The following is a 13,791-nucleotide window of genomic DNA, read 5'->3' on the forward strand; positions in this document are numbered from 1 at the left end:
AAATTTTTCTTGGCACAACTTGAGGCCATTTCCCCTCATCCTATCATCAGTGATTTGGGAGAAGAGACCAACACCAGCCTCACTACAACCTCCTTTTTAGGTAGTTGTAGAGAGCAATAAGGTCACCTCTCAGTCTCCTCTTCTGTAGGCTAAACAACCCAAGTTCCCTCAGCTTGTCCTCATAAGGCATGTTTTCCAGCCCTGTCAAAAGCAAATAGAGTGCTGTGATGATAATGGCCAAGTAGCCTCAGCTGCCTTCAGAAAAATGACTTGGGTTTTCCTCATAACTTTTCAGCCCAGTGCAGCTGCCATTGCTCATGTGCTCACAAATCATAGAAAGGTTTGGGTTGGAAGGAATCTTAAGGAGGTCTTCATGACCTTCTCCATCTCTGACTTCCATGGTCCAGTGCTGCAAATCTCTTTCAGTCTAAATCACTTCAGTTGTTGCCTCACTATAGAAAGCTAAACCTGCAATGGAAAACATCAATGTATGACCCTGAGACCTGCTTCCAGGTACATAAGGGTTTTTTTGGTATTTTGTGAGCACTTCCATTTAAAAGAGTACCAAAAATGTGCAGAAGTCATGCAGACCATATCTGTACAGCCAAGATGCTGGCTTTTCCAAGCAATTTCCACTCCTTTTGCTTTAGTCTGACACTGGTATTAACAGCAATATTAAGTGAAGCACTGCATGCTGTCCACAGCAATGCTGAGGTGGGCAGCCCACAGCAATCAGTGATGGCATATCTAAATCTATAACTGGAGAAATATCCTGGGAGGGAAGCTTGTGAACATGCAAATACTACCTTGGTGAGTCTAATGAGGATACATCAGACCAGCAATCTGTGCATGGTCTGATGTTAAACTCTGTTTTTTAAAGTTTCTATTAGAAGGTCTTGAAAGGATCTCAGTTATAAAGGATCTCAGTTATTAAGTATCTCAGTAATTAACAGATGAGAAAGCATCAGTTTGGTGAAGGTTCCATATAGTATCAAATACTTTATAAAGCTGTAGGAAGGGATGTAGCCAGACACTTGGCCACTATTCCCTCTTTTGGAAGAAAAGAGCTCTTGACAATTCATCATGGATGGTGTTCTGATTTCTCTGTCCACACCTGCTCTTTGCTTGGCCCTGCCATGCAATGCAAAGTAACTACAAGGTGACAGAATAAAAGAGTCAATGTAGTTCAGACTATGTGGATTTTATGGATATGTGACAAAATATTTAAACCTGATCTGCTTTTGCACTAGGGATTTTTCACATCTCTCATGTAGAAAGATTTCCCCCACCACTGAGGTTTTTGTTGGCAGAAGCTGAGAGAAACCTGGGAGTAATCCAGCTGTACACATGCAAATAACAATAAGCATTAAAGAATGAAAAAAATTCTAATTAGAGAACTTGTGTCTAATTCTTTCAGTCTAATTCTTTCAGTCTAATTCTTTCGGTCTAGTTCTCTTTTAGCATGTTGACTGTTCCCTATAGCAAGTTTGCCAATAAACATTTGAAAATGTTGGAGACTGTTTCCAAAGTGTATTGCCAAGTACCTAGAAGAATCTGCTGGATTTATGCACCTGTGCAAAGCAGGTTAGCTTGCTCATGCTCATGTTGCATGCACGTTGCCCTTCTGCAGTGCTGCACAGGCATGAAAAACATGCATATACCTCCATGACGTCTCCTGGGGTTGAGTTTGTCTTTGGGGACAGGTGAGATGGAGTATGAAATCCAGCAACTTTGTCAAGTTGTCATTATTGTTACTTTAGGCACCTCGTTCCCTCTGTAGAGGGAATGAATTTGCTTTATGCCTGCCCAGAATTCCTGCAGTAAGGATGTGACCAGTATTGGGCATTGTGGGTGTCTTGGCAATGAGAGAAAAATGTTTCTCCCCTTGTCAAAGAGAAAGCTGATGTAAAAAAAGAGAAGAGGTTTATATGTAAGTATCACCTAATGATGTATTGCTGAGTTGCCATTTGTTATAGTGTTGACCTTTATAAACCAAAATGAAAAAAAAAAAAAATCCTTTTAATCCCCAAGCATCAACTTGTTAATATCTTATTTTTGCACATAAAAATTGCAAATAAGAGAAATTTCAGGAAATTCCAGTTATATTATTTTAAATACCTAGAGTGTCCCAGCAAGCTAGTGTGAATTTTTTTTTCAGTTATCTTAGTGAGTTAATTCTGAAACTTAACAGTGTTGAAGTGAAGGTGCACCAAAACTGAAGTTAATAACAGAACATACCTCATTTATGTCTCCTTTAGGAAAAATATTCCTCAAATATATTTATCCTCAAAACTTTAACAAGTTGAATAAATAATATCACACTAAACAGCACAATATTTTAATATGTTCCAGGTGCTGTTTGTGGTAATTTTTGTCCTATAAAGTCTTCATTTCAAGATCTGAATAAGTTTTCAGGGTTCTGCACCAAGCTGTCTCAGCAGTATAGGACTCTTGTAGAATTTTAAGTCCAGCCCGTTTTGGAGTATGTGGCTTCTTCTGAAAACTGAATGCCCACAAATATGTGCTTGCATTTAAAACAAAACAAAGCAAAAAGAATTAGTAAACTACCAGGATTAGCTGAATTGACCTTGATCCTGCACGTTTATCTCCTTGGGTTCTCCACTGGCATGTGGTTAAGATGAGGAGAAAAGCTTTTTCTGTGCTGGGGTCAGTGGTCTTGTCCCATTCCTGTTTTTATCTTACATTTGTGTCAGCTGCATTCTCCCTTTTCTTTCCATTCATCTCTTAGACTGTGAATGAGACCAAAATGTGTTTTCTTTTTATTTCCCTTGAGGAAAAATATGTTGGGTTTTTTTTTAATCTCTCTTGAGGGACGTCTGACACAGTTATGAATGACAGAGGAGCAGTGTTTCTTTCATTAAACTGGCATCACCAGAATATCATCATGGCTTCTTATGTGATTAGTTTCTTGTAAAAATATTTTATTTTAAAATATGTGTTTTCTATGGCTTCATTTTTATAGTTCAAGCTACATTGTTGCACCTCCACCAGTAACTGATTTTGTGTCATTTTCATAGTGTTTTTACAAATTCTGTTGTAGACAAAAAAAACCCTAATTTTGCTGTGTCCTCAGGAATGTGTTGTTTTATTTCAGCCAGCTAAGCTCCTTGAGCCACAGCCTCTGATTATGTAGAGAACTGTTAAAGAAGTGTAAATCCTTCTTTCTCACCCAGACATTAGAAGGCATTTGAGCTTGCTGTATAATTTTTAGAGATCATAAATAACAGATAAGGAAAGATCTTGTTTTCAGTTAAATCTGGAATTTATTTAGGCAGATTTAAAATATATTACCTAGGCGTATTGAGCTTAAATCAAATTTTATTTAGTCTTTGTATGACGACATTTATAGACATTCTTCTGAGCTGTAGCTTACAGGTTCTCTAAGCATGTATTTTTTGAGGGAGACTGAATGTACCAGTTTAAACACTAAATATTATTAGTCTCTTTCACTTTTGCAGTTCTTTCTAGACTCTCTAAAAGGAAGCAGCAGCCATGCATGGCTGGATCCTAACTTGTAAGCAGCAGGTGTTTATGTTTTGTAAGCCTAAACCTTGGCCTTGGAAAGATTGATAGGCCAGCAGACAAGAAATTGATACTGCAGCATATTTTATTTTTCTGGGCATCCAAAATACCATCGTATCATTTTTTTAATTTGCCATTTGTATCTTCAGACATGAAGCTTATGACAAACTGCAAACACCACTAGTAAAGTTGCCTTTGGATGGTGCTTTCAAAGCAACAGGAAATGAATAACTTTTAAAGTAGTTAAAACATGAAGCTCAGGAACTGTAGTTTCTGTTGTTACCCTGGGTCTGTCCTTGGTAAGGTGTCTGCCCATCAAAGCACTTGAACTTTGTATTTTTAACTTTAGGTATACAGGTAGTCCTCACTGGTACAGTAAGATCTTGTTTCATTAATGTTCAGATACTGTTGTCTCCTTCCACAATAAAGCATCCTTCCTCCCCTAATCCTACCTGTATCCCCAGATCAGAGGAATATTTTTAAGATAAAAGATCTCTGTGAAAGACCTTTGATCATAACCTTACCCAAACCTGTCCTCCACACAGATACCCCCCTGCTGTGGTCAAGTTCAGATGGGCTGCAGAAGCCCTGGCTGGTGTGCACTCCTCACTTGGAGTTGCTCTGATTTGTGCTGTCCTCTTACAGCCAAATCCTCTCTTCTGGCTCAGCACTTAGCTCCTGGAGGGAGGGAAATTTTTGCCACACTTTCTGTTGCCTGGAAGCATTCCCTCCAGTGACAGGTCAGCTCCCTTTTCTGTAGTTGCTTTCTGCATAGCAGTTAAACCAAACTGAATTTTTTTTTAAGCAGTCTTTATCCTTCAAGAGCATAAGAGCAATACAGATTTTTGCAAGAATAAATAAATAATTTCTAACTGCCTTCATCACTTGGTTCAAGCAAGACAGTTTCCAACTTTTTGGTTTACTACTTCTGGTGGTGGGACTCTTAAAGCATACATTTACTTCAGAAGAACAGTTTTATAGGACCTAGAACCTAGATGGCTTGAATCCATCTGAATCACAGCTTTTGCCTTAGAAAGGGTGGCAGATATGACTCATTACTAAGAGTTTGAGCAACTGTTTGCATAATTCTTTCAGTCTTTAAACTTGCAAAGCAAAAGAAAAGCCTTCTTCCTTGAACATGCATGTGCATACACACATGTATGTACACACATGCAAAATTATATACATAGTCTGTTTGTAATGCATTTTTAGACATAGAAATGTATTTCAATATATTTCTATGTGTTTTTCATTCAAGTAGATTGTGAACATAGGGTGAGAAGAGTTAATTCTTTAGCTTGTTGGCTACTAGTCTCTAGTGTCTCTAGTGCAGATTACAGTCATATGTTACACAAACTAACCAGAAAAACATGGAGTCACAGAATTATCATATAAACATCATTGCAATCTTTTTTAACAGCAAAGCTCAAAAGCATGTGCTCCTAGAGGCAGGAGAGTTGCTAGCATTGTGTTAAAAGCATCCTAGTGTGCCCCTGAACAAAGAACTAGGTTTTCCATTCTTTGTAAACCAAAGCTGAAATAAAAATGGTCTCATGGAGTAGCTGGGCCATATGAGATGTATCATTATTCTGGAAAATGAGAGAGTGCTTTTGTCAGACAGAAGCAGGACAGCAAAGGAAGAAATCCAGGCTGAGAAATGAGTTTCCAGAAACTTTGAGACATATCTGACATCTTGAGATAGCTTGTTAAGTGATTGCCAGGAAGCACAAGCTAACTTCTGACAGGTGGAGTAACCAAAGACTGCACACTTTTCATTTTATCAGAAGCATAATTTAAGATGCTTCTCTTTTAATGCTCGGATAGAAGAGCTGAGAGTAATAAAGTGTTGTGTTACATCATTTCATAAAAGTGAAGTGACTGGAAGGTGGTACAAAAGCATGTATTCAGAGCCTCGTGTGGAACAAGGAGATGAGCAGTAGGATGGCTTGTCTGACACATACTTATTTCTGCCAGATCTCTCAGAAATGAGACAGCAGTTGAAATGATATTTCTCTCGTATCTCTCAGACATGAGACAGCAGTTGACTACCAGAGACCAGCCTTCTCAGTTCATACTGTCTCTGTATTTCTCTGTGGACCCCTGCTTAGAGGGTGTAGCTCTATGGCCAACAGGCTGGCTTTTGTCAGTCATCTCCATTGACTCCTTGCAGGGTCAGAGGATGAGAAACTGAAATTCCTGACCTGGGAGAATTGTCTACTGTTTTCAAAAAATGACTGTGCTGTTTGAACATCTCTTGTTTTGGCAGAAAAAAAATCACACAATTCTGTGTCTTAATCTGCAAGGGTAGCTCTGTGTGGCCTCGATGGACAGATATCTGTGTGAATGTTTGATGTCAGAACACAAAGCTGTGCAATATATTTACTAAAAAGTGTCTCTAAATTATATAGGAAATGAAAAGCTGACTTTCAATTAAAAGAATTTATATCTTCATTCTCCTTTTTCCAGTGGTCTGACTGCAAGCAAAAAAGTACAGTATGAATGCAATGCTTATGTGGTTTTGGAGCTCAGGTCCTCTTGTTGAAATTAAGGCAGGTCATGTCTGGCCTGTCTACTCTGGGCTTAAGTGTCTCTACCTCTTTCTTCTGATGCTCTACTAAAGCTTATTCCTGAATAGGAGTGTAAAGCCAGGTAGTCTGCATGTAGTGCAAGTTAGGACTCAGACACAGCTCATACCTATCATAAGATACAGTAAAGAGCTAGCCTAAGAATCCATGCAACTTAAAAAAATGTGAATTCAGTTCCTAAAACTTGTAAATACTTGAAAATTTTGTCTCAGTTCTCTTTGCTATTAAAAAAAAAAAAAAAAGCAAGCTCAAATTTTCACCACTATAAAGATAATGAAAGAAGAAATAATATTACTTTTATTATAACCATATAATACTATTATTGCACCAGAGACCTTGTCTGGGTGCCCTGTGCTGAGTCATCTCTTCTCTGGTCAGTCATCAGTCATTTCATACAAAGCAACTAGTGGGCAAAGACTCTGGAAGCAAGTAAAGTGAAATAATCTACATAGTTTGACAGCTGAAACTGTCTACATCCCTATTCTAATGGAGACTGGTTCTGCAGTGCTTAAGTGAAACTGATTTTAAAGTCAGAATTTAGTCTGTATATGGAATAAAAATAAGAAAAACTAGAAAAATTGCCACTGAGGTGGCCAGTTAAATTTAATAATGTAATTTTTTAAAAGTCAAGAAATACTATGTTAAGACCACACAAAATGTCTATAGGCTGCAACATGTGATAAATGTACAGGTTTTGTGGAGTTTTCATAGTCCTAACTGTTTCAAGATTCAAAATGTACAGAGTTACTCTTGCTATTGTATTAGTTAGGATAAGCTGAAGGGCTCAGGTGACAGAAGTTAGGAAGGAAAGGAGGAAAGAATGACATCTGAAACTTGGGACAAATGAAGTGGTTGTGTTTGCTCTAGTAGTGAGGCCTCACTCAAGAAGGCCAAGAATAAAGTGGCACAGAAAATGGAATCTGACAGCACTGACAGTGAATAGCTGTTTGAACACCGAGGGTGAGATCCTGACCTTTAGAGAAGCTGGCAGAAACCAACTGCATGAGCCTGGGTTCTTATTCTGGACTAAGGAAATGTTAACATCTAATATTCCAAGTTTGTGCAGTGGATATAGTCAGAAAGAAGACTTTAACTTGAAGTAAGTGCCCTGAAATGTACAAATACTAAGAGTATACATATTATGTTCTTTTAAAATTATGCTTGGGAATAGTATTAGATGAGGATCTGCTTATAGGCACTGACCAAACTAAAAAAGAAAAGATGTCTTCTGACCCAAAGAAGTGAAAAATGCAGTTATCCCTCCCAAAAAAATCTGCAGTCAATATCCAAAGACTTTATGAAATAGTAGCATTGACCAGTAGTAAACCAGCAACCTTACCAAACTGTTATCCCTGTTAGTAAGGAAGACTCCAAAGGAACATAATGCAGCAGCTTTCTTAGTATTTAAAGGCTGGCTCCTCCCAAACACTGAAACAGTTCAGAAGAAAGCAAAATAGTGTGTTTTTGGAACCTTAACCTGGTGATGCAGAAGGCAACATCTGGCCCTTTATGACTAAAACTGTCTTTAAAACAATCAATAGATAAATCAGTAAAGGTACAAAAAAAGTCAATAAGAAATACTGGCAATAAAAAATTACTTGTATACACTATTAAACAGATTTATTTAAGTAGGTCTATATTAAATATATTATTTCATAAGAAGGAGCCTTTAATTTGGAAAAAGAGGCAGATGATGGGTCTATAACATCCTTAATTTCTTGAAGGAGACAAATAAATTACTATTCAAGTGTTTCTCACAGAACTTGTAAAATTATGTTGAAGCACATAAAATTCTCAAAAGGGAAATACTTTTTAAAAGATCTACAAGTAAATTGCAGAACTTGCTGCCCTAGAATGACTTGGCTTCTAAAATACAGGTGAACTCCAGAAGTAGTTAGATAAATTCATGGTAAAATGATCACCCAAACCAATCTGAACACCACAATGCAGATGCAGCCTTCCATTCAGAAATTCCCCAAAACTCTTAGGAGGATGTATGAAGAGAAAGCATTACTTGCCTGTTTGCCCTGATTATTTTCATAATTAGCAGTTGGCTAAAATCAGAGATATAATAATAGCAGCTCATTGTCTTTTGTAGCCTTCTGTTGTATTTTGTCAGGTGCCACCCAACACAGCAGTTTTGGGTTGAGTTGTATTTTTTTTTCCTGACAGTCTGTAGTTGCAGTGGTACTGCAGTTAGGAAGTGCATAACTGTAATGGGTTTTCCAGCAGTGCAGACTGGCACACCTTTCACATAAAAGACATTGAAGCAGTATGACTTTAAAAGTGTGTAGTGATGATAGAAAGCTCTGAAAATGTTTTAGAGCTGGATCTGTATAAAACTTGGTCTTGTTAGACTGCCTAAACAGGTGAGTTGCTCTGGGTAGTGCATTCATCCTGTGCAGTACACTGTAATAAAGCAGATGATACTGACCCAGTTCTTTACCACAGGATGTCCTTACTGGACAGCATGTTCCCATTTGCAGGTACAAGGACCTGTCATAAAAGTTATTAGTCCACTGAAATGAAACAGTACTCAAAATGTTTTCCATAGGCTTTATAAGGCAGCATACTGGGGCTTATAAATCAAAGGAATGTCTGCATTGTCTAAATTATAAAATCAATACAAGGGATGGTTTTCACATGCTGCTTAATCTGATGTGTCCCTTCCTACAGTAATGGAAACACCTCTTAGTATTGGTGCTGCTGTATTTACTGTTACCAAGTTGTACCTGATGAACAGACATAGAAGAAGCTTTGTTCTTCCAACTCAAAGGAAATTGAAACTCTTCCCTTTCTCTTTCCCCATCCTAAGTAGAAAATTCCACATCTTTGATGTCTGCCTTTCTGCTGTTTAAAAAAAAGAAGTTAAAATTAAAACAGTCGAAGGTATAGACAATAAAACAGTGTAAAGCCTATGTAAAGATATCACATATAGCTTTCTGTTGATGACCCTTGGGGGTATTGAAAATGGCTTAGGTGTTGCAGCAAGATCCCTGTGCCTGTGGAAATACAGCTGTGGACTCTAAAATGGCTATTTTGTGCATCTGAGCTTTGAGAAGGGAAAACTGGAAACGGTGGTTTTCAGTTGAGATCCTGTCATAAAAAATCAGTGGCCTGTTATTTTGTAATTTCTGTCCAGAAATGAAAATGTTTTCATTTGCAAGTTATCAGTGTATTTTGAGATGGAAAAAATTATTGCTTCTGCATAACACTGTTCCTCTGCAACAGACTGCCCATGTGGAAAAACATTCTAGTCTGCCCTATTGCTGAATATCTTTATATGCATAATCATTGTTGGACAACGTACCAAGCTGAAATGATTAGTTAGTTAATTAAAATGTTAATTTTAGCTTTGCAGTATTGTTTCCTCTGTTGTTAAACATCAGTTGTTATTCTAAGGACCATGATTATGAAATAAGTCGTGTTTTAAAGTTTCAGAACGAAATGAGAAGGTACATTACTGAAAGTTTAAAAATACTTCTGGGTGTGTAGTGTTTAACTCAAATGCTGGTATACATCTGCAAGAGAGGTATAACTAAACAGGAATACTTTTTGTGGTAAGAATTTACAGTAGGTGACACATGAATTGGGAAATGCTTCATATTTCTCAAGGCTATGAAAATGTCACTAGTGTCAAGCTTGTTCATTTTAACTGGTAGAACTGAATTTTTCAAGAATTACGTTTATGTAGTATATAGTTATATAAACTTAGAGATACATGTTTGATATTTGACTCTGAATTTTTTATTAATACAGTGAAAGCTTTGTGCCCCTAAGCGGAATTGTTAATCTTTAATTATTGAATTATCTGTTCTACAAAAGTATTTTAATTCATTTGAGTTCATTTGATCCAAAACAATACACAGGCATTTTTTATTGGAGTTTTGAAATGATGGTTTCAAGAAGTACATTTACTTGCCTAACTCAGCAGAGGAATATTTTGGGAAATTCTCATTGCAAATCTTTGTTTCATGCATATTTATCTTCACCAAGTAGTTGGAACTGTAAATATAATTGTGATTGCCATCTAGCTAAGGTGATGCTGTTACTGATATTTTAGATTTTGGATTCTTCTTAATGATCTGGAGTTTACAGCTCTGCTGCATGCTGAAGTGCTTGGGGTGTCTGCTGAAAATTAAATTGGAGCCTGACTGAATGACAAAACTCGAGCAGAGCAACACTGACCATTTTCTGGTTTATTGCTTGGGTTAAATATGTGATTTAACAGTTTACTGTTTAATGTATATTAATATCATTGTTTCATGAATATTGACAAAAATCTTTTTAAACTTGCAGCAAGTAGTGGCAGCAATAAATGCAGGAATCATACCTTTAGGAAACACATCTACTCAGAACAGTCACTGGGACTTGGGAAGTTCCTTCTTCTTTGCTGGCACTGTTATTACCACCATAGGTAGGACACAGCTTATTATCTTTTCATAGTAAATGAGCTGAAAGTCTTTTGATTTCCAGTGTGTACATATATGTGTCAATGGTAAATCTTCCAAATCTTTTGGTTTAAAACAGAGAGTTACTTTTTAGCTGCAGGGACAGACATTATAGCTGTCTGTAAGGATCCCTAGTTGAGTAGATGATCTTTCTGTAGAAGCAAAATGTTGCTGTATATTTCTGTAAGGTTACTAGAAGAGGTTGTGGAAACATTTTCCGGGGGGAATTTGGTCAACTGTGTAATCACAAGTGTTAAATAGGGCATGATTTAAAGCACACGTGCATTAAACATTGACTGAGATGTATGGAATTTCAAGTCTGCCTAATCCCATTCTATATTGTTGTTTTCTATAAATTCTGAAAAAGATGAGAAACGTGGTAAAGATTCAGTTTAGCTTAACTGAATCAGTTATGAGTGTTGTATTGTTAGGCAGATTTACTCTCAAAGGTTTATGTTAAGTCTGCTGCATTCAGAAAAGTCTAATGCTGTAGGGTGATTTGTCTGTGCTCAGAAGCCCAGGGAGTTTTCTGGATTCTCTGTGTTTAGGAGCCACTGTCCCTCTGGGCAGGTGTGAAAATGAGCAACATTTGATGTTTCAGTTTCTTCCCTTGGACTACAACATAGTGCCCATGGTATACAGTTCAAAAGTGTGGTGTAGCTCACAGATCAAAGAAGGGTGTTGGAAAGGTGGATGGAAATTTGAAGAAGTAATAAAATGAGAAAAATTGAAGACCTACATTATGACAGTAATGTGTAAGGAACTATAGCATCGTTACAGTAATTGCCTCTTGATAATGTTTTAATGCATATTGTGGTGGAAGAGGATGTTCTTTCCAAGTGTTGTATGTACCTTTGTTCTTTCTTTACACAGAAATGTATAAGTAGTGTATTTATTTTGTGTTTGAGTACGTCTATTATATGTGTAAATATTGTGTCTATGTGTAATTTTTTCACATCTAGAGTAACTGAAAACAAGTTTAGTGAAAACAGTGAAAGTCTTGTCTCCTTGAGATCAGTAACAAACTTAATAATTTTATAATAGTAAGTTGACCAAATATTGAAAAATGTAATTTTAACAGATTATAACCACAAAAAGCACCTCAAAGGATAATGTTACAATCAATGTTATGTTTATATTCCTATTCTCTTCTGACAGCATGAAGCTTTATGTCGTAAGTATCTGTGGTCCTGTTGAAAGTGCTTAATATATGTTTCAGTTCCCAATAAGGATAAAAGTTCATGTCTGAAAAGTGCTCAAGGAATTAAATGATTCAGAAATTATTCTAAAGCAGTGGAACATCCCGTTTCACCATTTTATTTCCAAGTAAAATTAAGGCTTTTCTAAATCAAAATGTTTCCTGATGTAATTTATTGACCTGATTCTACCCAAATGTATGTGAGTCCTGCTTAGATGGGAGTGGGGGATCTGCAAAGGCATCTGGACCTCTGATCCACTGTCCCCAAGAGGCAAGATAACCCAATAGGAAAAAGATTTGAAAATTAATGTCAGGTAATTTCTGCAAACCAGAGTAGTCAGAATCAGGCCAAACTAGGCAACTGTAAGTGTTTGTTTCATGTTTTGTGATAGAAACCTGACAAAATATGGAGGAAAAAAAATCTTCCATAAAATATTTTGGCTTTGGAGTGACTGTTTTTCATCAGAGACCTTTTCAGTTGTGGTTTTGAGCTCTGTTTCTCTGGACTTCAGGACAGCATGCTTACAGGAACGCTGCAGTGTGGTTGGTGTTGTCTTGCTGCTGTGAACCATCTCCCCAATGATTCACAGGGCTTGCAATATGACAGCAGGCAGAGCTGCCATGAAGAGCCCTTTGATTTGTGACTTTATGGGGAAAACAACCACAAGTGTAACAGCTGGGAGCGAATTCCTTTCTTTATATTCCTGTGTGATGTCAAGTGATTTTGTGTTCAGAATGGTATCTTTTCCTATATGAGTAACTTTTGGAAAATGAAGGCCTTTCTTCCAATTAGAGGGCATATGGTTATCATAACTTGATCTTTTAATTTCTCAAGAGGTTAAAAATGTGGTTTATGAGCATCTCCAGAGGCTTGCTATAGGTTTCATCCAAACACTACAGATGTTCTGTAAGGACAAGGACAGGACCTTAAAAATTCATAAAACTTTACAGATATAATTTGTAAAAGTGATTTTATAAATATAAATAAAAGTTGTAAATATTATGTCCTTTACACTGTCTACCTTAAGAAGTACTTGAATAGAAGAAAGAAGGAGTACTATCATTTAGAGAAAATGATACCTTTCTAGTGTTGCAGCAGATTCTCTAGCTTTTCAAACCTCTTATTACTGTAATTTTACCTTATTATTTAGCCAACACTTCATGGTGATGTCCCAAGAAATTCAAAGAGAATCAAGAGTTTATTTATGGATAGTGTTTTCCAAACCTTTCTTCAATGACAGTAGCACTTGTATCCCACAAATATTTGGTTCCTGGAGAGAGAGAGAATAAATAAAGCATGTAGCATTTCCCTAAGCAATAAGTTATTGTCTTACAGTTACTGTTATTAAAGTATGACAGTAGTGATGAACATTGAAGTGAAAAATATTGACTGTGTATTTTAGTGACTACTGGCAGCAGCCCAGAGCTATCTGGTTTCTTATTCTGAGTCTCCTGTAGTCTGCTGAAAGGTTCTGTGATGGGGACATGTAAATCTATTGAGGTTCAAAGTCAGCTAACAAAAGCAGAGGTAACACCAGAGAAAGCACAGCCTGATGTTTATTTAACATTTTTTTTTTAATTCTCTTATAATCCTTTATGTTATCCTATAAATGTTCAAATGTATATTGTAAAATTAATAAACTCAGTTTTAGTAGAACATAATCTGTCATACTGCTACTAGGTATTTCCTAAGAAGTGGATTTTGTTGAGAGGTCAAACAATTTCACAGGACTTTATTTAGAAAAGATCCTTTGTAGCTTTTTTTTTTCCGTGTTGGAGTGGTTTGGTTTTAGCTTTGCACTTACTACTGTGCAACAGCATAAAACTTGTTTCAGGAGGGGTCCTCACTGGCTAGAGCTTTGGCTTGTTAGCTATCTGTTCTTGCTTGCAGATATGTTTCTAGAACAAATATGCCCCATCTCAACAAAGGTACTCTATTTTTCTACCTGAAAATGTCATTGTCCAGTCAGTCCTATTCTAAGACCACATGTCTAAAGAAAAGGAAAAAGAGAGT

The 13,791-nt window shown here is 36.8% G+C and overlaps 1 protein-coding gene across 1 annotated transcript in view; it reads left to right on the forward strand.

Annotated features, from left to right (window-relative positions):
- Positions 1-10,545, forward strand: part of LOC103775475 (potassium channel subfamily K member 2-like) — a gene marked incomplete at both ends in the record, with an annotated part of 14,246 nt that extends 3,701 nt beyond the window's left edge. The window contains 1 exon segment of the mRNA XM_008942931.1: positions 10,428-10,545. Within this exon segment, the coding sequence (XP_008941179.1) occupies positions 10,428-10,545 (118 nt within the window).
- Between the last annotated feature and the right edge of the window lie 3,246 nt (positions 10,546-13,791).

Source organism: Merops nubicus, unplaced genomic scaffold (assembly GCF_000691845.1).
Source record: "Merops nubicus isolate BGI_N331 unplaced genomic scaffold, ASM69184v1 scaffold5216, whole genome shotgun sequence".
Classification (NCBI taxonomy): Eukaryota; Metazoa; Chordata; class Aves; order Coraciiformes; family Meropidae; genus Merops; species Merops nubicus.